The sequence below is a fragment of the Oncorhynchus masou genome, chromosome 14 (genome assembly GCF_036934945.1).
Source record: "Oncorhynchus masou masou isolate Uvic2021 chromosome 14, UVic_Omas_1.1, whole genome shotgun sequence".
NCBI classification, from domain to species: Eukaryota; Metazoa; Chordata; class Actinopteri; order Salmoniformes; family Salmonidae; genus Oncorhynchus; species Oncorhynchus masou.
In genome coordinates, this window is record NC_088225.1 from 34,194,364 (window position 1) to 34,221,233 (window position 26,870).

Below are 26,870 nucleotides of genomic sequence, written 5' to 3' on the forward strand. Positions count from 1 at the left end.
TCCTGTTTGGCCCTGTCCGGGGGTATTGTCAGATGGGGCCATAGTGTCTCCTGATCCCTCCTGTCTCAGCCTCCAGTATTTATGCTGCGGTAGTTTATGTGTTGGATGGACTAGGGTCCATTTGTTATATCTGGAGTACTTCTCCTGTCTTCTCTGGTGTCCTGTGTGAATTTAAGTATGCTCTCTCTAATTCTTTCTTTCTTTCTCTCTCTCTCGGAGGACCTGAGCCCTAGGACCATGCCTCAGGACTACCTGGCATGATGACTCCTTGCTGTCCCCAGTCCACCTGGCTGTGCTGCTGCTCCAGTTTCAACTGTTCTGCCTGTGATTATTATTATTTGACCATGCTGGTCATTAATGAATACTTGAACATCTTGGCCATGTTCTGTTATATTCTCCACCGGCACAGCCAGAAGAGGACTGGCCACCCCTCATAGCCTGGTTCCTCTCTCGGTTTCTTCCTAGGTTTTGGCCTTTCTAGGGAGTTTTTCCTAGCCACCGTGCATCTACACCTGCGTTGCTTGCTGTTTTGCATTTTAGGCTGGGTTTCTGTACAGCACTTTGAGATATCAGCTGATGTCCGAAAAAATACATTTGATTTGAATTTGATTTGCATCATGATATGTGAATCCCCGACCTTGGCAAAGACTGGGGAGTTTTTCAGGATAAAAAGATACAGGATGGAGCTCAGCACAGGCAAAATCCCAAAGAAAACCTGCTTCAGTCTGCTTACAACAGACACTGGGAGAGGAATGCACCTTTCAGAAATACAATAATCTACAAAGTTCCTGACTGGTCACATTAGTTTTGACTGAAATGTCATTGAAAATTGCTGTCTAGCCATGATCCCCAACACTTTGACAGAGCTTGAAGATTTCTGAAAAGAATAATGGGCAAATATTGCCCAATCCAGGTGTGCAAAGCTCTTAGAGACTTAGGGCTCTATTCAATTTTTATTTTATTTTACCTTTATTTAACTAGGCAAGTCAGTTAAGAACAAATTCTTATTTTCAATGACGGCCTAGGAACAGTGGGTTAACTGCCTGTTCAGGGGCAGAACGACAGATTTGTACCTTGTCAGCTCAGGGATTTGAACTTGCAACCCGGTTACTAGTCCAACGCTCTAACCACTAGGCTACCCTGCCGCCCCAATCAGATCCTCTTTAGCCAACATCCGCATAGCAGTTGTTTTGGCGGTGTCTGAGGTGGAACCGTGTTAGAACTGTCAAATCCACAAGTGGCTCCTGGAATTATAGCTAAAACAGATGGGGCCACATATTGCCGTTGACTGCACGGAGTTGCATTAAGAGAAAACCCTGTAATCTTGTTTAAAGTTTCAACCACCCCAAAATATCTCACTATAAAGAACACAGCCTATAAAACACTATATTACTACCACTACTGCCATCACTACCAATACTACTACTACTACTTCACAATAAATACTTCTAGACGAGCAAGCATACCACATTTACTTCTGTAAATGTCCTTTTCTAGTTTTTTAAATACATTTCATAGGTGTCCTGATTAGACAAACTCTGTTCTCATTGTGGCCCATATAAAACCGTTTTGCAAGTGATTAATCACTGTCTTACCCTACACAGAGATTGATAAGGTCTGAAAGGGACATCCCCATTGGCCAAGCCTGCAGTCTTTCTTGGTTAACTGATGATTTTGGTAACTTGCCTGAAAAAGGAAAAATTGTTGTTTATACACATAAATGCCAGAACTTGGTCTCTTAATTAAACAACAGGAAAGAAGCAGAAAAATCTAGTTTTCTGACTATGTGTAGCACTACTTAGCATGCTTGCTCGCTTGTTATCACCCACATGAGGGCGAAGCTGGTGTGGTTAGGCTGGTTAGTTACCGCTAAATAGTGTATCTCGGCCGGAGTAATAGGATAAATGTGTCTCAGCTCTGCTCGCCCTGACTAAAATTTACACTTCCAGCTTAAAAAAATGTATTTTGTGACGCCCCTACTGGAATTCTTTGCAGTTCGGTTGTTTTCTGTTAAATTCCCTGCCTCATGGGACAACAGAGCAGGCTCAACTTGCCTAGCTGACATAATGGACATAAATTGTCCATCTTTCACTTAAAGAAGTGGGTATAAACCAGAAAGATCAGGTTTTTTACTGGAATTCTTTACAGTTGTGGTTTTCTGTAGAAGAAAACACTTGTGTCAACTCTAACGGGGCGGCAGGGTTAGTGGTTAGAGCGTTGGACTCATAACACACTTTTACACATATGCTGCTACTCTGCTCTTTATTTTACTATTATTATTATCTATCCTGATGCCTTGTCACATTATGCCTTTGTCAAATACCTTATTATTATCTATCCTGATGCCTTGTCACATTACCCTGCCTTCATGTATATATCTACCTCAAATACCTTATTATTATCTATCCTGATGCCTAGTCTCATTACCCTGTCTTCATGTATGTACATAAATACCTTGTACCTCTGCACATTGATCTGGTACTAGTACCCCTGTATATAGCTCCATTCTTGTGTATTTTATTCCTTTTGTGTTACTATTTTCATAATAATTGTTTTACTCTTGTTGGGAAGGGCTCGTAATCAAGCATTTCAAGGTAAAGTTGATCCCCGTTGTATTCAGCTCATGTGACGAATAACATTTGATTTGACTTGAAATGAATAGGAGTGTCTGACGCTCGGCAAAAGTATTTAGTATTTTGAGTATTTAGCAGCTCTTCTTCCTGGGGTCCAAACAAGAACAAAACAATTACATCACAACACGCTACACCATAAATAAACCAATACATCATACAATAAATTACTACGTTATTACTCTAATATTACACATTTACAATATAAAATGTACAATACTACAATCTTAGTGTGTGTGTGTGAGAGAGTGTGTGTGTTTGTCTGTGCACGTCAATACCTCTCACAAAGACAAGTTGTGATGCAGTCAATCTCTCCTCTACTTTGAGCCAGGAGAGATTGTGTCAAGTTCTTTCAAAATCGAACCCAGAAGCAGACCAGGACAAGGAGAGTAGGAAGAAGGTGAGTATTTATTTACAAGCGAATGGGTAGATATATCCAGGTGGCGTAGCGGGCAGCGGTGGTGAGTTGATGGGAGTAAATAGGTGGATCCAATGGGGTAGCGGAATTCTCCGACGACCAGGCGGGAATGGGGTAAATGATCCGGGTGAGTAACTGAAGACAGAACAAACGGAGGTAAGTTTAAGGCAAGCAATACGTAAAAAAAAATAATAATAATAATTCTATCCAACTTGAGGCTGAAACTATGGCACGACATACTGTTCATGGCTAACGATCCGGCAGGGAATGGATGTCAGGTCCGGGCTTATGAAGAGGAGAGATGATGATCAGGACCAGGTGTGCAGATTACTGATGGGATACAGGTGCGGTGAACATCGATCTCCCAACAAGCTAATTGACCGGCAACCAGACAGGGTGCGTTCCAGGACACCGGAAACACACTCCAGGACAGAAACACAGGCAAACACAGACTAAGGAAGCGGGATTCGTGACAGATTGACATGCACGTTATTGATATTAGCCCTTTGTGTACATTTAAGGGGGAAGGGCACTCAACATGTATGGCACTGAAACAAATGAATGATGATTGGCTGAAATTAATTGATAATAATAAGATTGTGGGAGCTGTTTTGGTTGACCAGTGCAGCTTATTACATTATCAATTAGTCTGGTGTTATAAAAAACATGTGTTATGTCTTTACATTATCTGCTATATCGTGGATTGAGAGTTAGCTGTCTAATAGAACACAGCCTGTTCTTTAATGGATGCCTCTAACATAAACCAGGTAGAACTAAACGTCATCTAAAACCCTAAACAACATCTAAAACCCTGAACCTCATCTAAAACCCTAAACCTCAACAAAAACCCTAAACCTCAACAAAAACCCTGAACCTCAACAAAAACCCTGAACCTCAACAAAAACCCTGAACCTCAACAAAAACCCTGAACCTCATCTAAAACACTAAACCTCAACAAAAACCCTGAAACCTCATCTAAAACCCTGAAACTCATCTAAAACCCTAAACCTCATCTAAAACCCTGAACCTCATCTAAATCTTGTCATGATCTTGGCGTCAGTGAAGGTCTGTGAGGGAACACTGGTGGCGCATTCCATGTGACAGCGTGAGGGAGATTCCTGTCTGAAGAAAGACGACCTGGACCCGGCCAGACCAGACTTTTACTGAGAGGTTCCCGGGGGAAGATACCTGATCCGGCAAACCTCTGAGGGACACGTCTACTGAATTTCAGTAAGTCAACTGTCACGCCCTGACCATAGAGAGCTGTTTATTCTCTATATTGGTTGGGACATGACAGTGACTAGGGTGTGTTATCTAGGTGATTAATGATCAATGTTGGCCTGGTATGGTTCCCAATCAGAGGCAGGTGTTTATCGTTGTCTCTGATTGGGGATCATATTTAGGCAGCCATTTCACCATTGTGCTTTGTGGGATCTTGTCTAGGTATAGTTGCCTGTGATGGTCTACAGTCCAGCGCCTCCGTCGATGGTCTGCGTTCCAGAGCCTCCAGCGACAGTCTGCGATCCAGAGCCTCCACTCTCCCCTGGGTGAAGGCGTCTTTGCCGAACCTGGCAGGTGGACCTGGGCACTGTTTGATCCCAGGTGATCTCGTGGTGGTCAAAGACTTCAGGAGAAAGATTTGTCAGGACCCCCGTTGGAGAAGGTCGTACCAAGTTCTTCTAACCATCCCCACTGCGGTGAAGGTTGCTGAGAGATACCTGGATCCACGTGTCACACTGCAGATGATCCAGGAGAAGATGGGGCCTCGCCTGTTACGGTGGTGCAGTGTGGCCCCCTGCATTAGCACAGGAGTGCTAATAAGTACAATGGTACAAGTACAGTATCATCGCCAACCGGCATGAAGGCAGTCAAATTAGACTTCTCCAAGCACTGATGCTGTTGATGGTCATTAGTAGACTACCAAACGTGCTAACTGCCTGGTACTCTGCAATATATTGTCCCTCTAATCACTCTGACATCAATGCAAGTGTAATTGTAAATCTAATCAAACACTTCATGAGAGCCCATGAGCTCATGTTGCACAACATTTCTGTAGGATATACAATTGCACATGAAAACATGTAATGGCCTCTATTAAAAAGAGGAGGTTCCCATCAGGTTTCTATAGGCTAGGCCTACTATATTTATTTCTCAACTTTCCTAATATCAAGCAAATATTAAGCACTTCGCTTATCTTTACAACAGGAGTATAGTGTGATCATAATCCCAAGCTGTGTATTGCCGCTTTCCATGTTGTCTGTAGCTTGTGAGGTGTGGAAACACTTTTTTGCTTTTATGAATTTTGTCTTGTTGCTTTTTGTTCTATGTTGCTCTGTTTGTATGATACGTCTTGCTTGTCCTATGTTGCTCTGTCTGTATGCTACATCTTGCTTGTCCTATGATGCTCTGTGTGTGCTCACTGCTCAATGATTGTCTATATTGTAATTGTTTTTAATAACCTGTCCAGGGACTGCGGTTGAAAATTTGCTGGCTGGCTAAAACAGGCACTTTTACTGAAACGTTGATTAATGTCCACTGTCCCTGTAAAAATAAAATAAACTCAAACTCAAGTGCAGAGATGTATTTTTTCCCCTGACCTTGTTTCAAAACAGGTGCATGAAAATGGTCTAAATCAAAACAAATTTCACACATATTTAGTATATTTAAAGAAAAGATCAAATCAAGAATAGTCTGATGGGTGACAATATCACAATTCACAATCACTTGTGAATGATGCACATCTTAAGGCAAGAAACAATGCATTTTTTGGGGGGGGACTGTTTTGATTCATAGTCGCACACCTCATGTAGTTGTCACAAACTTTATACTGAGTGGACCAAGATGCAGCATGGTATGTTTCCATGCTTTTAATTAGGAAGAGAAAAACTAAAAGAGCAAAACAATACCGTGCAGTAACGACCTGTGCCGCTGCACAATGGGAAAATGGCTACCTAAATATGATCCCCAATCAGAGACAACGATAAACAGCTGCATCTGATTGGGAACCATACTAGGCCAACATAGAAATATAATTAACCTTGATAACCCACCCTTAATCATAACCCGACCTAACCAACATAGAGAATAAAAGCTCTCTATGGTCAGGGTGTGACAGTAGTAACCGAACCCATAGGCCTATATGTTTTGATAAGGTTTGTATCACAACTAAAGTGGCCCAAAAATGTCTAAAATTAAGTACATTAATTCGCTTTACAACGAGTGTAGAGCCTAACAGGCATACATACTGTATGCAGCGAGCGAGTTTCAAGTTTGGGGCAGATAATTTTACCATAAAATGCACCTTTATAATAAAAGCATTAAACGCATAAATGCATTTGTGGTCACTTTTGAGAATTGTGTTTTCCGCTAATGGAACGTTTGCGCTTAAAGCATACTGCCGTGTGCACATTGCTGCACTTATAATGTGAATAAATAGCCTAATATTTTATCAACATTTAAGCAAAACACTCTGATCTGCTGGGTCAGCCTAATTGCATAAAAACGTTTTTTTTAATGCTAGTGGTAGTACTAATTTGGGATCTATCGCATTCCACAACTTTCCCAGACTATGTTTGGAATATTTATTTCTCGCACAGAATAGAATAGGTAAACTGTTGTACTATGGGGGATAGTAGATTGACAAAGGCTAGTGCTTTTGCTGTTCGTTAGGCCTACTTATCTTGCTGGCTGACGAAAAGTAAATGTGGACAGTTGTTCCAATATCTTCAATATGTACCTCAGAATTGGATAAGGACGTGCACAGTTGCGTCCCCGATGTGTCTGCCTCCTGTATCCTATGAAAAAGACCCGATCATTTGATGGAGAGGCGTGTGAATGAGAGGTGCTTCAGAGCGGGCAGCATTTAGGGAGAAGGGCTGTAAAAGGCATGGCTTTTTTGTGTGCATTATGGCCACACAAAGGGGATGCCTCTGGGAAATTTAAGGCATTATCTATAGCTTCTCAAATTGTGAATGAGAGAGTGACGAAGTGTTTACAGCCGGCGCAACAAAACAAAGCAGATCTCATGCCTTTCAAGCGACTTTTTTCAAATCATCATTAGAGTTGCATCATGCAAGCTTACAATTTATTAAAAATCAAAACATATAGCCCAACGTTTGTTGAACAACTACAGTTTCATTAGTACCTCTAAATTAAGTATATAGGAGTACCTATTTATTTGTTAACCGCTCAACACAGAATAGCCGCACGTGCGCACTCAAATCGTTTGGAGAAAATATCCTTTCTATTTTATTCAGCATTGTTAAATTTGATTCTTTATACTATAAAATAATGCCACGGAATTCTAAGCAAATCTTGTCTGCTAAATGAACTAGTGCAGCCCACAACCATATGGCATAGCCAGATCAGGACCTGACATAAAGACAACTCAGTAAGCTACACTGTTCTTCTGAAATAGGCTACATTTTCTTAATTTCATGTTACTTTAGACCTATCTAAAATAAATTATGGATTTAATGTGAAGGTGTAGCCTATATTACATGGATGTATTATTATTTTTCTAATGTAAATGTTCCAAAGATCTGTGGCTTGCAGGCTATATGTGGAAGCCAGGAGATTCTGAATGTGTTCATGTTAATTAAGTTAACCCGTTAACAATGCCCTCCAAACATGGCAACTTTCTCATTATTGTTTTATTTTTAAAAGCAGAACATTGTTTGAGAGTGATCTGTGTGTATTAGCAGTAGTGGTTGAGGGTTTCCCTGCAAGAAAGAGTAGAAGGGTCCTAGTTGAAAGTAATAAAGACAGTGGTCTATCAGTTGACGTCCAATTTCCTCAGTGTTGACAGTATGTGTTATTAGTGGCTTTCAGATAGCAGTCTAATAACGCGATATTTGAGTAATTTGAAGAATCAAAGGTTTCAAATACAAGGCCACATGATGAATAGTGGGATTGAGCCTTGGGACTGATATTAAATGAAAGGCTACCATCTGGTGTTTAGGGTTAAAGATACACCTGCTTGTGTTAAGAGCTATGGAAACAATGATTAAACATTGAGAGATGTATTTACCTCTGAGTCTACGGATCCCTTGTGGATGTGTGTGTTTTTTTTAATAGATTCACTCCTGTTGATAGAAGTACAAACTTGCCTGTAGATTTTACCTTCATTATGATGATAATATTTCCATAAATTAAATTGTGTAATGAAGCATGTATGTAACTGATTGACTTACTAGAATGAAGGTTTTGAAAGGATAAACGATCAGGTTTTATGTGTTGATTTAGCTTACTTTAATAGAAGTATTGCGATAGAACCTCATTTGATAGTTTAAGCCATACATTAATGATTACCTTAAAATGTTACAATCGTTACCACAGAAGTGGTAAAAGGAGGGAGTGTGAGGGAACATTTTATTGTCTGCAGAGATAGCCTTGAATTGTACACAGCATTCCTCTCACTCTAGCTTGGTTCGTGCAGTTGACTGTGACCTCTTCAGACCAATTGGCAGTACGCCCAGAACATTGCGTATGCAACACAGTACGCCCAGAACATTGCGTATGCAACACAGTACGCCCAGAACATTGCGTATGCAACACAGTACGCCCAGAACATTGCGTATGCAACACAGTACGCCCAGAACATTGCGTATGCAACACAGTACGCCCAGAACATTGCGTATGCAACACAGTACGCCCAGAACCAAAAGGAGTATCTCAGTTTCAAGGTCTCAGCTTTGAGAGAAGAAGCCTTGTGAGGTGTCACTCAGTCACATGCAGGAACCAATGTTAATAATGAATAATGTTAATTATTCTTGTATGACTGGTTTGTGTAGCATTACATACTGACTGAAAGGGAACACCCTTGGCAGAGTTTTCATCAAGCTTGGACTGAGTTTGTGAACCTCTCCAGACATCATAATAAAGAGTGATTCATTTCATATTGACATCAGGTGTCCCTAGTGTTGAATCTCCACCACACCATGCAAATAAACTGATATCTCTAGCTTGAACAGACAGATTTTGATGGAGATTTTTGTATTATGCCAATTAGATTTCCGTGGGGCGTGGTCATCGACTTTTTAAAGGTGTAGACTACTAAAAAATGTGTGCCACACCCGACCCACGTGACCTGTGATTTCCGTGAATCTGATTGGTCAAAGAGGTGGCACCACAGGTCCCTGAGTGGTGGGGACATTTTTTTCTCCTGCTCTAAAGTTACCCCAGAGTTTTTTTTTTTGCTGAAAGCAACAACACTGTAAGGAATTCGAGTAGGCATAGCCTAAAACTGACATTTCTAGTTCATCCCCATTGTTTAAGTGAAAGACGGACAGTTTATGACATTTTATGGCAGCCTGCTGTGTTGTCCCATTAGGCAGAGGATTTTTAAAACTAAATACAACCAAACTGTAAATAATTCCAGTAATAGCTTCACAAAATATGTGTAACTTTTAGTCAGGGCGAGCAGCGCGCGAGCCACTTTATCCTGCTACTCCAGCTGAGATACACTATATAGCGGTAACTCACCTTGCCATGCTAGCTTCGCCCTCATGTGGGTGCTAACAAGCATGCTAAGTAGTGCTACGTATCAACAGCCATTGTCAACCAATCAAGTAGGGGTTGGAAGCTCTGGTGAGGTTCGATTGGTTACGCGCAAGCAATATCACCAAATATTTGCTTGATGATCAGCTATGCTCAACTTTAGTCCCGCCCTGTTCTGCTCCCTCTCCCATGCTTGCATCTCCCAATGGTCCCTGGCCAGTCCATTTCGTACTGCTTTACTTTCATTGAAAATGAATGGGAAGCTGTTGTTTCACCATGTGATACAGTCTAGTGTATACGCCCTGTCGGACGCGAGCTGCACGTTGAAATCTTGAAATCACGCTCTGCAAAAGTTTGGATTATGTGTTCGATGTAGCAGGCCAGAAAAACAGTTTTTTTCTGCTTCCTCCCTGTTGTTTAATTAAGAGACCGAAAAAATCAAATCAAATTTTATTTGCCACATGTGCCGAATACAACAAGTGTAGACTTTACCGTGAAATGCTTACTTACAAGCCATTAACCAACAGTGCAGTTTAAATATATATATATATATATTTATCAAGTAGGCTAAAATAAAAAGTAATAATAAAAAGTAACGCAATAAGAATAACAATACCGAGGCTATATACAGGGGGCACCGGTATCGAGTCAGTGTTCAGGGGTACAGGCTAGTTGAGGTAATCTGTAGATGTAAGTGGGGGCGAAATGACAAGTTCTGGCATTTCTGCGTGTTAACAACTATCGGGTAAGCGACCATAATCTTTAGCTACCGTAAAATACTGCTGATTTGGCTGATGGGAAAGTGCCTTTCAGACCTTAAAGTCTCTGTGTGTAGAGTAATGACATAGTGATGAATCAGTAGCAGAATGGTTTTATATGGGCTATGGTGGCCTTTTCTAATCAGGTCACACAGATTTAAACTCCTGGAAAACTCCTGGCCCTATAGGGAGGATGAAAACCCTGTCATACTGCAGCAACCTTTCTCATATGAATTATATTTTAAAACTGGAATAACAGGGAGTTTCCCTTACACAGACACAGAGACAACTGTGAATAGACAATACAACTAACAGGACAGAGCTTGTTTTATGCAGTGTTGCATCATGTAGGCCCAGGGATAGAAATGGCCTGTGTCCAAAATCCTTCAATTCCATCCCTGTGTATTCATCCCACTTGACTTATTCCACATTTAGTTGTGTTACAGTTTACATTCAAAATGGATTACATTTATGCTTTTTCTTCACCCATCTACACAGAGTACCCCATAGTGAAAATATGTTGTTTTTTAATCATTGCAAATTTATTGAAAATTAAATACAGAAATATCAAATTTACATAAGTTTTCACACCCCTGAGTCAATACTTTGTAGAAGCAACTTTGGCCACGATTAAAGCTGTGGGTATCTTTCGTTAAGTCTCTAAGAGCTTTCCACACCTGGATTGTACATCATTTACCTATTATTATTTTCAAAATTATTCAAGCTCTGTCAAATGTGTTGTTGATCATTGCTAGACGATTTTCAAGTTCTCTAGCAGATTTTCTAGCAGATTTAAGTCAAATCTGTAACTCAGCCAATCAGGAACATGCACTGACTTCTTGGTAAGAAACTCCAGTGTAGATTTGGTCTTGTGTTTTAGGCTACTGTCCTCCTGAAAGGCGAATTCATCTCCCAGTGTCTGGTGGAAAGCAGACTGGACAAGGTTTATTTTGAGGATTTTTCCTGCTCTTAGCTAAATTTGGTTTATTTTTTTATCCCGAAAACTCCTCAGTCCTTAACGATGACAAGCATACCCATAACATGATGCAGTCACCACTATGCTTGAAAATTTGTGGAGTGGTACTCAGTAATGTGTTGTATAGGATTTGCCCCAAACATAACACGTTGTATTCAGAACAAAAAGTGAATTGCTTTGCCACGTTTTTAGCAGTATTATTTTAGTCCCTTATTGCAAACGGGATGCATGTTTTGGAATATTTTTATTCTATACAGGGTTCCTTCTTTTCACTCTGTCAATTAGGTTAGTATTGTGGAGTAACTACAATGTTGTTGATCCATCTGCAGTTTTCTCCTATCACATTCATTAAACTTTGTTACTGTTTAAATGTTTATTTAATAACTACACCAGGCTCAAAGAGATATTCAATGTCTGCTTTTTGTTTACCCACCTACCAATGGGTGCCCTTCTTTGTCATGCATTGGAATACCTCCCTGGTCTTTGTGGTTGAATCTGTGTTTGAAATTCACTTTTCGACTGTGGGAATTCAAAATTCATTCAAAATTCATGTTAAACACTATTTTTGCACACAAAGTTGGTCCACGCAACTGATTATCTGACTTGTTAAGTACATTTTTACTCTTTAACTCAGGTTTGTTAGCTGCGCCCAGTAATTGTCCACACCGGATCTTAATGAGTGCTTGTTTCCTTTGAAATGTGTGTGTTTGAATAGACTCACATTAACAGCTTCATATGACTTAGCATTCTAGCTCCATCCTGGTGGGACAGTGGACTAATTCCATGGATAGAGAACAGAAGATTCAACGACAAAAAATGAATGCCAAAGCAAATTAATTTCCATGTGTCCTGTCTGTGCTTAGAGTTGGAAACAGTCAACTCAAACTAAGCTAGCAGTATTATTAAAAGTCTTATGTGAAACATGTCCTCAGAATGTTATTGAATTATCTTCAAATAACCTATCATTTCTGTTAATAGAACATTAATAAAACTTCCCAGGAAAACTTTCAGGGAACCATCGTAAAACATTTTCAGAACCTCCGTACAACCTAAAAATAAACATTCCCGGAACAGGTGAAGTTCACACTTCAGTTCTCAGAATGTTTAAAAAACAATACTTTTTACCAGTTAGGAAACTGAGGGCTTTGTTCCCAGAACCAATGGGAAAACAAAAACCTGCATTCCCACAACTTCGAAGGAACCAAATGTGTTTGCTGGGAGGCTTTCAAAAGGCACTTCAAACAAACAGATTCTAATTTTGGTGCGCATAGAATGATGTCATTCAAATGTATGTTCCACTGCAATTTTTCTTCACAATATGATGCAGATAGGCTCATTCTGTTCAAGACAACCCAGGCTGTAACGTATGTCATCCTTGTAACTGAGGATAAAAAATCATTAACATGAGTTTTCAAACACAGAAATGTGTGTGGTTAGCTTGTATGACATCAAAGTGGAATTTATTATAATCCTTAATGTCACATCTTTCATAACACATCGACTCATTTAATGCAATTCCCCCACTCAAACAACAACAGATGTGCAAAAGTAGCCCAATTAGCTGGTGGGATGGTGTTATCTTATTGTCTCTTGTGGTGCTCAAGTTTATAATGGCTGTCCGCCAAAACCGGCTGCCATTTTCATCTCATATATGGGATGACAGGGGCAAGTGAACTGAGCAGTTGGGCAAGTTGAACCTGCTCTAAAATTTCCCCAGGTGTTTTTTTAAATTTTTTACTGAAAACAAAACTTTAAGGAATTCCAGTAGGTTTAGCCTATTTTTATATTGAACCTTTATTTAACTAGACCAATCAGTTAAGAACAAATGATTATTTACAATGATGGCATACCCTGTCCAAACCCCAGTCCAATTGTGTGCCACCCTATGGGACTCCCAATCACGGCCAGGTTGTGATACAGCCTGGAATCGAACCAGGGTCTGTAGTGACACCTCGAGCACTGAGATGTACAAAGAGAGAACAGTGTAGAATGCCCCCCCAAAACGGATCTTTCAGTTCCATCGTCAATTTATGGCAACTGGGCATGTTGAGCCTGTGGTTGAGCCATTAGTCAGAGGATTCTTTTTAATTGAATGGTTGCGGTTCTGGATTAATAGAATGCTCAGCCTACCACAGGCTGGGTTCTGACAGGGGGAGGAGCTCACAGCCTGCAATAAATAGCGGATGATTACGTTGAGAGAAAAATACTTCTAAGAGTTATCCGTCGGTCTGGGAACAGTCCGAAGGGAAATACATTTTGTAATTTACGCCTCACACCTTTACTCGGCTCCTTTTGTGATATTTGGATCACCGTAATTCGTTTCCAAATGACGCGGTTAGTAAGCAGTTGTTTCATTACTCTGTTCGTGCTGTTCCTGTGGCTGGTCGAAGACATCGCAGATGCTTGCAAATGCTCCCCTCCGCATCCCCAAAAGGCTTTTTGCGATGCAGAGATCGGTAAGGCAATTTTGGTAACATTTTACTTTTCAGCCTTCACATGTTGAGAGCTATTAATACGCACCATGCAAACATTTGATATATTGTCTGTGGTCGTAGTAGAAATAATTATGACATGATCATTAAGCCTATTTATACATCACACAATTATATACAAAATAAAATAGGCGACAGTGAGATGGGCTATCAATCTTGATCCTGGAGAACTATGCTTCTGTCAATGTTGAATCCAAACCTATTTGTAACGAACCTGAGTCAATTTATCAACCAGCCAATTATTAGAATCAGGTGCGCTAGACTAGGGATGGCGCAAAAACCTACAGGACTGCAGCTCTCCAGGAACAGGTTTGAGAGCCCTGCGTTGCTTTAGGAATAAAGTGTCACTACACATTTTATTTGAGATTCGTTTACAAAACATTAAGGACATCTGCTCTTTCCATGACATGGACTGGCCAGGTGTAAACTATGATCCCTTATTGATGTCACTTGTTAAATCCCCTTCAGTGTCGATTTAAGGAGACAGGTTAAAGAAGGCTGTTTAAGCCTAGAGACAATTGAGACATGGCTTGTGTATGTCATTCAGGGTGACTGGGTAAGACCAAAGATTGAAGCGCTGTTAAATGGGGCAATGGTAGTATGTGCCAGGCACACCTGTTTGTGCAAAGAACTGCAACGCTGCTGGGTTTTTCACACTGAACAGTTTCCTGTGTATCAAGAATGGTCCACCACCCAAAGGACATTCAGCCGACTTGAGACAATTGTGGGAAGCATTGGAGTCAACATGGGCCAGCATCACTATGGAATGCTGTCGAGTCCATGTGCCAATGACTTGAGGTTTTGTTCTATGGACTAGTCTTACAGCAGCAGCTACTGTACAGCATCTTCCTACCTGAACCAATCATCTACAGAGAGCACGTTTAAACCGGGTGTGTCAAATTAAAAGCAGAAGACCAGAACTAGGAATGTAGGACCAGGAGGGAAATGGACTCTGTCATCTGTTTTGACGTTAACCTAGGCAAAATGTTACACCCATTAACTTATGCACAAACATTCTGAACAGAGTGTTGGGTATTGGGTCTGTAAAGCGTTCTACACTTCTCTCTGCTCCATATCACCCTTACACCATCAGTGTGACTGACCAGTGTACCAGAATGGTTTAAGGAACATTATTGAAATCCATGTCTCCCTCTTCTAGTGATCAGGGCGAAGGTGGTTGGAAAGGAAACGGTGTCTGACGCCATTAAGTATGACATCCAACAGATCAAGGTATGATCAGCCTTTTTATTAAGTGGTTGTTCCTTCCTGCACTGACACATTGAAGCCCCCTGAACCCCAGTCTGACAGCTGGGCCCAGTTCTCTCTTCCCCTTGGCTCCAGCCCTTCAATGTCTACAGATCTGGATAGGTATAAGGAGTGTCGTTGTGGTACTTCCACCATATGAAATTAGTATACTTCTATAAAAAGCCTCTCCCTAAAGTGTTGACGTTCCTGTTGGTCCAAGTCTATGTTGACATCCTCTATATGAACTCAGCTGCCACTTCATTAAAGCTATATCACTACATTCTCTAACAGATAGTTAGTTGGCCCTCTGATGTCACAGGTTGCTGCATTTCTATATTTGAATTTATAAAGTCATTTAACTTAAACTCTCACTGTGCCTTACATCATTACTAACCTTTAGTCATGAGCTAGCTGTCCTTGAGGCTGGGTGTGGTAACTGGAATAAATGATCGCTTGCACCTTACAGATCTGTGAATATCAAAGGGTGAAGACTGACAGTGCCTGAGAGCTGTAATTGGTGAGGTTCCAAATGATATGTAGATGTTTGACAGATCCTCTGTTCTCCTTGTGATTGGCTAGATGTTCAAATGCCCAGACCGGGTTATCCACGCCGTCTTCACTGCACCATCCCCAGCCGCATGCGGTGTGACTCTGGACCTCAACAAGGAGTATCTCTTCACAGGTGAGGTTCTCACTACGTTACCCACGTTCTGTTGCCAACACTGGTTAACCCTATCAGTCCTCAGACTCCAGCACAAATCAGCTTTCCATTATCTGCATGTCCAGCCCTTAGATTTCACCTCAAGTGTTTAGCACTTTTATTTTCAGGACAACCAGGCCTACAAGTAAACCACAAAACAATTTGATGTGGACTTTGGCATTAATGAGTTTCATTGACAAATGTTATCAAGCTTTGGCAGACCTCATGTTATTACTTTTAATTAACTTTAACTAAGCAAGTCAGTTAAGAACACAGCTTCTAAAAATTTTACCTTGTTACAATTCATATGGAAATTAGTAAATTTAAATATATTTATGAGGCCATAATCTATGGATTTCACATGACTGGGAATACAGATTTGAAACTGTTGGTCGTAGATACGGTACCTTAAAAAAAGGCCGTATCAGAGCCAGTATCTGGTGTGACCAACATTTGCCTCATGCAGCTCAACACATCACCTACGTGTAACTTAGGCTGTTGCTTGTGGCATGTTCAGCTCGACGTTGCTGGATATTGGCTGGAACACTTCGAACCAGTGCATCCCAAATATGCTCAATGGGTAACATGTGTGAGGATTGCAGGCCATAGAAGTTGGAAATTATCAGCTTCCAGGAATTATGGGGAGATCATTGCGACGTGGGGCCATGCATTATAATGCTGCAACATGAGGTGATAGTGGCGGATGAAGGGCAAATTCTCTAAAACAGAGGCGGCTTATGGTAGAGAAATTATCTGGCAACAGCTCTGTGGACTTCCCTGCAATCAGCATGCCAATTGCATGCTCCCTCAACTTGAGCCATCTGTGGCACTGTGACAACTGCACATTTTAGTGTTTTTTTTTTTAAATTGTCCCCAGCACAAGGTGCACATGTGTAATTATGTTTAATCAGCTTCTTGATATGCCACGCCTGTGAATTGGCTGGACTATCTTGGGAAAGGGGAAATGCTCACTAACATGGATGAAAACAAATCTGTGCACAACCTGAGAAATTAGCTTCTTGTGAAATTTCTGCAGTCTCTTATTTCGGCCATTGAAACATGGGACCAACACTAAACTCAGCAAAAAGACGTCCCTTTTTCAGGACCCTGTCTTTCAAAGATAATTTGTAAAAATCCAAAAACTTCAGATCTTCTTTGCAAAGGGTTTACACTGTTTCCCTGCTTGTTCAATGAACTGTAAACAATTAATGAACGTGCACCTGCGGAACGGTCGTTAAGACAATAACAGCTTACAGACTGTAGGTAACTAAGGTCACAGTTATGAAAACTTGGGGCACTTTCCCCATGGTACATTGACTACTATCTCCTCTGTCTGTAGGCAAGCTGGAGACTGGAAGGATGTATGTAACACTGTGTGGCTATAATCTGCCCTGGGAGGACTTGAGTGCTGCACAAAAGAACAGCTTGACTCACCGCTACCAACGCGGCTGTGATTGCAAGGTGTGTGTGGGAATTAGTCATATTAATGTACACCAATATTTACACAGCACGTTTTCTAAAAGGGAGTATATTACTCTGGTCATATTGGCAAAACACATGAGCCAGAGTATTTGTATAATAATCAGTGATCTTGGTCTCTCTCTGCTCCACAGATCATCCACTGCACTTCGCTCCCCTGTCCGATCAGCACCACAGATGCATGCCTGTGGATGGACTGGGGGACAAACAATGGCCAAAACCTTGCCTGTATCAAGATTAATGGTTCTTGTGCTTGGAAGTAGTTCCTAGATATTGGGGACTCCTATACTCTACAGGCCATCCGCTTAGTGACTCCAGATGACAAAGCTGCCAATGTGTAGTTTTAAATGAACCAACATGTCTTGCTGGTCACTTCTTGTAAAATAAACAAATCAAATATAGCATTGTTAATGTCTTCTGCCATTCATTTTTTAAATGGATTTTTAATTTAACTGGAACCAAAGCTGTTATCAACCCCAAATCGTGATCAGTGTTGTCCAATATGTTTATTTGTAAATAGAACAGTATTCCTGAAGCATCAAGCAGGGCGTCATGTAGAATGTTCAGATATGTTCTATACATGAAGAACAAATTGTCTTCTCTGACATGAAAGTAAACATGTAGGCTCTAATGGCGTTTCTATATGGAACATTCTACATTTGTCTACTGATTGGGGCCCTTTAGTAGTTTGGGTCTAAACCAGGGCTTTACCTATGTAATGACCATTAAACAACTGACTTGTTCTGTAATATTCTTTAGTGGGATGAATAGTTTGTTTCAGTCATTTTGCAGACCAGGGAGTGTTTTGAAAGCCTTCTAAAGAAGAGCAGTAATTGGTCGATGTGGAACAAATCAGACATTGATTCTCAAAAGTAAAGTTAATAATTAGGTATGAAACCACCCAGACGTGTACCCACCATGGTATTGGGCATCTGCTGACATTTGAACTAATCTGGTTTAGAAGACAAACTTGCATGTAATTGCAGAGAACATTGTGTAAATTTTGGCCAGCTTTTTTTGATCAGATTGTATTGCAAGGCATGCTTTGTGTAGGATATGCTGTGCTGGCATACGCAGCTGTAGGTTTTAAACCACCTTTCGAGGCTTATTTTTCTGTAAAGAGTTTGCTTGTCTATCTGGAATGGGTTATTTCTGGTAAAACAATAGCTTTCTTTAGACGTTCCGTGCGCCATGCCCGACCTCTGGTCACAGAGGTGTCAAGTCCCAGAGTGGTGGGCAACTTGTCTTCTCCGGATTGTAACAGTTCACTTTTCCCCACAAACATGTTTAATTTCCACCAGATGGGTGCAGTGAAATGTGTTTTTAGGTCAGTTAAATTAGTATGCTTGTCCTTGGAGCAAATTGGAGGTAAGTGCCATGTACAAGGGCACACAGACTGCTCAGTTATTCCAACCAGTGACCTTTGGGTTACTGGCCACACATTCCACTAGGCCAGTGTTCTTGGTCCTGGAGGACCCCCAAAAGTACACATTCTAGATGTATCCCTGGACAATCAGCTCATTGAGGGCTTGATAGGTTGACATATTGAATCAAGTTTGCTTGTCCAGGATTAAAATACAAATGTGTCGTTTGGGGTACTCAAACCAGAGTTGGAAAACAAACCAGAGTTGGAAAACACTGCACTAGGCTACCCAGAGTTGGTTGCTACCCAGAAAACACTGCACTAGGCTACCCAGAGTTAGAAAACACTACACTGGGCTACCCAGAGTTGGAAAACACCACCCGTGGCCCCGCTGCCTTCAGCGCCATCGCCCCATGCTTGCATTGTAGGCTGCCTCGTCGCTGTTTGTAATCAGGCCTACCTCTGTCGTGTAGTCAGCAAATTTGAGTTGGAGTCGTGCTTGACCACTCCATCCTGGGTGAACATTGTCTGGAAAGCAGACTATGAACTACATTGAATTATGTTGGGCAGAAATTTGAGTTTGAATCAAAAGTTTCTAACAATCTCTACAAGCCGGAATGTTAAAATTCTATTTTAATGCATTTTACCCGTTGTCCATGTGGTTGGCCCTTTCCCTGGTAGGAATGGGAGACCATATATCCACAGGAAAGTACAGGTATAATTACATCAACTTTTCAAAGCACGGGGGGTGCTTTCAGATTTGTCACTTGAAGCATGCGCAAAACCATGAAAACGCATGCATGGGTTCCGCAAGTATGTTTGCCGATTTATACTGTCATTTGCGCATGGCTACAGAAGCCTATAGCTTCGGTCTCCATCTAATTTGTTAAAACCTCTTTAAGCATCTGCCCCTTTTTTCCCCATTTTCGCCTAAAATGACACTCAAATCTAACTGCCTGTAGCTCAGGACCTGAAGCAAGGAAATGCGTATTCTTGATACCATTTGAAAGGAATGAGACGACAGGACTTAGAAAACCGATCCACAACGACCAGGATCGTATTATTTCCCTGGGACGGGGGAAGGTCGGTAAGAAAGTCCACCAATAAGTGTGTCCATGGCTGTTGTGGAACGGGAAGGGGTTGTAACTTCCCTCTAGGCAGGTGCCGAGGAGCCTTGCTCTGAGCACACACTGAGCAGGAGGAGACATAAAATCTCACGTCTTTCGCCAGCGTGGGCCACCAGTATCTCCCTCTCAGACTCCGCACTGTCCTCTCGATGCCAGGATGACCCGAGGAGGGGAGAGTATGAGCCCACCGGATCAGCTTGTCTCGGACCCCCCTCGGCACGTACTGAGTCCCCACTGGACAGTTAAGGGGGGCCGACTCTAACCGTGAGGCCTCCTCTATCTCCGCCTCCACCTCCCATACCACTGGTGCCACGAGACATGACGGTGGAATGATGGGAGTTGGCTCAACGGACCGCTCCTCGGTATCATAGAGGCGGGACAGCGCGTCGGCTTTGGTGTTTTGGGAGCCTGGCCGGTATGAGATGGTAAACCCGAAACCTGGTAAAAAAACATGGCCCATCTAGCCTGACGTGGATTTAGTCTCCTCGCTGCCCGGATATACTCGAGATTACGATGGTCAGTCCAGATGAGAAAAGGGTGTTTCGCCCCCTCAAGCCAATGTCTCCACACCTTCAGAGCCTTGACTACAGCTAACAACTCCCGGTCCCCCACGTCATAGTTTCGCTCCGCTGGGCTGAGCTTGCTCGAAAGAAAGCACACGGGCGGAGCTTGGGTGGCACGCCGGAGCGTTGGGACAGCACGGCTCCAACCCCAGCCTCGGACGCATCCACTTCCACTATGAACGCTAAAGAGGGGTCCGGATGCGCCAACACGGGCGCATTGGTGAACAGCTCCTTCAAACGACTGAAAGCTCTGCCCGCCTCTGCTGACCAACGCAAGCGCACCGGTCCTCCCTTAAGCAGTGAGGTGATGGGAGCAGCCACCTGACCAAAACCCCGGATAAACCTCCGGTAGTAATTGGCAAACCCTAAAAACCGCTGCACTTCTTTCACTGTGGTCGGAGTCGGCCAATTACGCACGGCTGTAACGCGGTCATCCTCCATCACCCCCCTGGAGGTGGAAATACGATACCCCAGGAAGGAAACGGACTGTTTGAAAAACTCACATTTCTCCGCCTTGCAATACAGGTCATGCTCCAGCAGTCGCCCAAGTACCTTACACACCAGAGACACATGCGCCGCGCGTGTGGCAGAATAGATCAAGATGTCATCGATGTACACTACCACTCCCTGCCCGAGCAGGTCTCTGAGAATCTCATCTACGAAGGATTGGAAGACGGCTGGAGCATTCTTCAACCCATATGGCATGACGCGGTACTCATAATGACCAGATGTAGTACTAAATGCGTTTTTTCACTCATCTCCTCCCTGGATACGCACCAGATTATAAATCAAATCAAATCTTATTTGTCACATACACATGGTTAGCAGATGTTAATGCGAGTGTAGCGAAATGCTTGTGCTTCTAGTTCCGACAATGCAGTAATAACCAACAAGTAATCTAACTAACAATTCCTAATCTACTGTTTATACACAGTGTAAGGGGATAAAGAATATGTACATAAGGATATATGAGTGAGTGATGGTACAGAGCAGCATAGGCAAGATACAGTAGATGGTATCGAGTACAGTATATACATGTGAGATGAGTATGTAAACAAAGTGGCATAGTTAAAGTGGCTAGTGATACATGTATTACATAAGGATGCAGTCGATGATATAGAGTACAGTATATAGGTATGCATATGAGATGAATAATGTAGGGTAAGTAACATTATACGCGCGTGCCCCGTGAAATGATTCCATTGCCATAGCGATGAGAGGTAGTGGGTAACTAAACCCCACTGTGATGGAATTTAGACCTCTATAATCAATGCACGGACGCAGACCTCCATCCTTCTTCTTCACAAAAAAGAAGCTCGAGGAGACGGGTGATGCGGAGGGCTGAATGTACCCCTGTCCCAGCGATTCAGAAACATATGTTTCCATCGCTACTGTCTCCTCCTGGGACAATGGATACACGTGACTCCTAGGAAGTGCAGCGTCCTCTCGACGATGGGGTGGTAATTGGGTCGCCTTCTTTTTACTGAAGGCGATAGCCAAATCGGCATATTCAGAGGGAATGCGCACGTTGGAAACCTGGTCTGGACTGTCCACCGTAGTCGCACCAACGGCAACTCCTATACACCTACCTGAACACTCCTCTGACCACCCCTTAAGAGCCCCCTGTCGCCAGGAAATCACCGGGATATGTTGAGTTAGCCAGGGAACTCCCAACACCACTGGAAACGCAAGTGAATCTATAAGGAACAGACTAATCTGCTCCTTATGATCCCCCTGCGTTACCATGTCCAGCGGCACCGTAGCCTCCCTAATTACTCCTGAACCTAATGGTCGGCTATCTAAGGAGTGCACGGGGAAAGGTAGGTCTAACGACACCAGGGGAATCCCTAGCCTTAACGCGAGCCCACGATCCATGAAATTCCCAGCTGCGCCTGAATCGACTAGCGCCTTATGCTGTAGAGAGGGAAAAAACCCAGGGAACGAAGTCAACACATACACATGACCGACAGGAAGCTCTGGGTGATTCTGGTGCTTACTCACCTGGGGTGATCGAACAGTGCTCCGCCTGCGCTCCCGACTCCCAGACGAGTTCCTCCAGCACCGGTCGGCCGTGTGCCCTCGTCGACCACAACTGGTGCAGAGGACACTCCTCCTCCGGTCCCCCTCGAAGCCGCTCCTCCTAATTCCATAGGGATAGGGGCAGGAGGGCTGGGAAGTGGGAACGACAGGGCCTGATCCGAACGCCCGCGGGCAGCCAACAGGTTGTCGAGACGGATAGCCAAGTCAATAAGTTCATCCAGTGTGAAAGTGGTGTCCCGACATGCCAGCTCCCTGTGGACGTCCTCCCTGAGACTGCATCTGCATATTTGAAATGTTTACTTGAATTCCTTACCACCCCAAACAATGTGTCACTACCAAAACATAGTGAAAAAGCTTTGAAGATTGAGACCTCATGAATGATCTGAACCAGTATCTGTGGGTGAGAGACCTCATGAATGATCTGAACCAGTATCTGTGGGTGAGAGACCTCATGAATGGTCTGAACCAGTATCTGTGTGGTAGAGACCTCATGAATGATCTGAACCAGTATCTGTGTGGTAGAGACCTCATGAATGATCTGAACCAGTATCTGTGGGTGAGAGACCTCATGAATGGTCTGAACCAGTATCTGTGGGTGAGAGACCTCATGAATGGTCTGAACCAGTATCTGTGTGGTAGAGACCTCATGAATGATCTGAACCAGTATCTGTGGGTGAGAGACCTCATGAATGGTCTGAACCAGTATCTGTGTGGTAGAGACCTCATGAATGATCTGAACCAGTATCTGTGGGTGAGAGACCTCATGAATGGTCTGAACCAGTATCTGTGTGGTAGAGACCTCATGAATGATCTGAACCAGTATCTGTGGGTGAGAGACCTCATGAATGGTCTGAACCAGTATCTGTGTGGTAGAGACCTCATGAATGATCTGAACCAGTATCTGTGGGTGAGAGACCTCATGAATGGTCTGAACCAGTATCTGTGTGGTAGAGACCTCATGAATGGTCTGAACCAGTATCTGTGGGTGAGAGACCTCATGAATGATCTGAACCAGTATCTGTGGGTGAGAGACCTCATGAATGGTCTGAACCAGTATCTGTGGGTCCCTCATGAATGATCTGAACCTATCTGTGGGTGAGAGACCTCATGAATGGTCTGAACCAGTATCTGTGTGGTAGAGACCTCATGAATGATCTGAACCAGTATCTGTGGGTGAGAGACCTCATGAATGGTCTGAACCAGTATCTGTGGGTGAGAGACCTCATGAATGATCTGAACCAGTATCTGTGTGGTAGAGACCTCATGAATGGTCTGAACCAGTATCTGTGGGTGAGAGACCTCATGAATGGTCTGAACCAGTATCTGTGGGTGAGAGACCTCATGAATGGTCTGAACCAGTATCTGTGGGTGAGAGACCTCATGAATGGTCTGAACCAGTATCTGTGGGTGAGAGACCTCATGAATGGTCTGAACCAGTAAAAGACCTCATGAATGGTCTGAACCAGTATCTGTGGGTGAGAGACCTCATGAATGGTCTGAACCAGTATCTGTGGGTGAGAGACCTCATGAATGGTCTGAACCAGTATCTGTGGGTGAGAGACCTCATGAATGGTCTGAACCAGTATCTGTGGGTGAGAGACCTCATGAATGTCTGAACCAGTATCTGTGTGGTAGAGACCTCATGAATGGTCTGAACCAGTATCTGTGGGTGAGAGACCTCATGAATGGTCTGAACCAGTATCTGTGTGGTAGAGACCTCATGAATGATCTGAACCAGTATCTGTGGGTGAGAGACCTCATGAATGGTCTGAACCAGTATCTGTGGGTGAGAGACCTCATGAATGGTCTGAACCAGTATCTGTGGGTGAGAGACCTCATGAATGGTCTGAACCAGTATCTGTGTGGTAGAGACCTCATGAATGGTCTGAACCAGTATCTGTGGGTGAGAGACCTCATGAATGATCTGAACCAGTATCTGTGGGTGAGAGACCTCATGAATGGTCTGAACCAGTAGTGAGAGATCATGAATGGTCTGAACCAGTATCTGGTGGTAGAGACCTCATGAATGATCTGAACCAGTATCTGTGGGTGAGAGACCTCATGAATGGTCTGAACCAGTATCTGTGGGTGAGAGATCATGAATGGTCTGAACCAGTATCTGTGAGAGACCTCATGAATGGTCTGAATCTGTGGGTGAGAGACCTCATGAATGGTCTGAACCAGTATCTGTGTAGAGATCATGAATGGTCTGAACCAGTATCTGTGGGTGAGAGACCTCATGAATGGTCTGAACCAGTATCTGTGGGTGAGAGACCTCATGAATGATCTGAACCAGTATCTGTGGGTGAGAGACCTCATGAATGGTCTGAACCAGTATCTGTGGGTGAGAGACCTCATGAATGGTCTGAACCAGTATCTGTGTGGTAGAGACCTCATGAATGATCTGAACCAGTATCTGTGGGTGAGAGACCTCATGAATGGTCTGAACCAGTATCTGTGGGTGAGAGACCTCATGAATGGTCTGAACCAGTATCTGTGGGTGAGAGACCTCATGAATGATCTGAACCAGTATCTGTGGGTGAGAGACCTCATGAATGGTCTGAACCAGTATCTGTGGAAGATGGAAATCACAAATTCAACAATGAGCAATCTGGAAGGAATCAGTGACTGCCTAATGTTAACTGCAAGCATTGCAAAGCAATCACAAGTCTGCTATTCAGTGGAGTGGCTGTGTGATCCCAAATTTGGGATTTTTTATTTTATTTATTTAACCTTTATTTAACTAGGCAAGTCAGTTAAGAACAAATTCTTATTTACATTGATGGCCTTCCAAAAGGAAAAGGCCTCCTGTGTGGACGGGGTCTGGGATCAAATAAATAAATAATATATATATTAGGTCAAAAACACAACATATAGAGAGACCTAAGACTAAAACATAGCAAGGCAGCAACACATGACAACTGATTAATTGCTATGTCATACCCTACACAGAGATTGACTTTAAAGGCACAGTGCAGTCAAAAATGTAAATGTTCTATGTTTTATATATATATTTCTACACTATGAAGTTGGAAGAATACTGTGAAATTGTCAGAATTATGATAATGCCCTTTTAGTGTAAGAGCTGTTTGAAAAGAAATGTCAGCCTGTTTTGTTGGGATGGAGTTTTGGGCTGCCTGGTTACATCCTCACATGGTAAATGAGTGAATAGACCAATATGACCAAACCTCTCTGCCAATAACAACTTGTTTGACCATTTTAATTGAAAACAATCACAGTAAGGTACTTAACTGTAGCCCAAAAATGATTTTATATTGAGATATAAACACGGCTGCATTGGACCTTTATCAAGGTCTGAAAGTCTCTTTCCTATTGGCCAAGTATTATTTCAAGGTCTGAAAGTCTCTTTCCTATTGGCCAAGTATTATTTCAAGGTCTGAAAGTCTCTTTCCTATTGGCCAAGTATTATTTCAAGGTCTGAAAGTCTCTTTTCTATTGGCCAAGTATTATTTCAAGGTCTGAAAGTCTCTTTCCTATTGGCCAAGTATTATTTCAAGGTCTGAAAGTCTCTTTCCTATTGGCCAAGTATTATTTCAAGGTCTGAAAGTCTCTTTCCTATTGGCCAAGTATTATTTCAAGGTCTGAAAGTCTCTTTCCTATTGGCCAAGTATTATTTCAAGGTCTGAAAGTCTCTTTCCTATTGGCCAAGTATTATTTCAAGGTCTGAAAGTCTCTTTCCTATTGGCCAAGTATTATTTCAAGGTCTGAAAGTCTCTTTCCTATTGGCCTAGTATTATTTCAAGGTCTGAAAGTCTCTTTCCTATTGGCCAAGTATTATTTCAAGGTCTGAAAGTCTCTTTCCTATTGGCCAAGTATTATTTCAAGGTCTGAAAGTTTCTTTCCTATTGGCCAAGTCAGCAGTATTTTCTGGTTGTCGGAAGATTATGGTCACTTACCCGGAAATATGAAGACAGTTGTTAACTAAGAAATGCCACAACTTGTCAGTCTCTTAATTAAACAATTGGGAGGAAGCAGGAAAATCTGTTTAAATGGCCTGCTACATCGGACACGTAGGCCTAACTGTTACAGAGTATGAGACGCTCCTATGCTCCATGAGAGGCTTGCACTCTCATGGACATTTTGACATGCAGCTCATGTCTGACAGGGCGTATACACTAGACACAGCATCCCGATGTGAAACAACAGCTTCCTATTCATTTTCAATGGAAGGAAAACGGTGAGAAGCGAAGTGGGCGTGGACTGGTGGGTCATGTGAGCATGGGGCTATGGAGCTGAATGCAGCGGGACGGCGGGTAGCCTAGAGGTTAGAGAGTTTGGCCAGTAACTGAAAGGTTGCTGGTTTGAAGACAAGGTGAAAACATTTTCTGTGTGCCTTTGCGCAAGGCATTTAACTCTAATTTGCTCCAGGGGCGCTGCACTACTATGGCTGACCCTTTAGAACTGCACCTGTGTATATGAAAAATAATGCTTTTTTTTTGGGGGGGGCAAAACTGAACTTTGTGCAAATCGTAGGTAACCAATTGAAGCGCACTATAGCATCCAACCCCTACTGGATTGGTGAGGCCAGTACAGGTGCATCATTGCTGGCACCGAGAGACT

At 42.7% G+C, this 26,870-nt stretch overlaps 1 protein-coding gene across 1 annotated transcript; it reads left to right on the forward strand.

The window, feature by feature from the left end:
* The first annotated feature begins 13,463 nt into the window (after positions 1 to 13,463).
* Positions 13,464 to 17,597, forward strand: LOC135553787 (metalloproteinase inhibitor 2-like). Its single transcript, XM_064985735.1, has 5 exons — positions 13,464 to 13,736; positions 14,932 to 15,002; positions 15,597 to 15,699; positions 17,057 to 17,178; positions 17,331 to 17,597. Exons 1-5 carry the CDS (start codon positions 13,607 to 13,609, stop codon positions 17,457 to 17,459), a joined length of 555 nt encoding a protein of 184 aa, XP_064841807.1. The 5' UTR covers positions 13,464 to 13,606; the 3' UTR covers positions 17,460 to 17,597.
* The last annotated feature ends 9,273 nt before the right edge of the window (positions 17,598 to 26,870 follow it).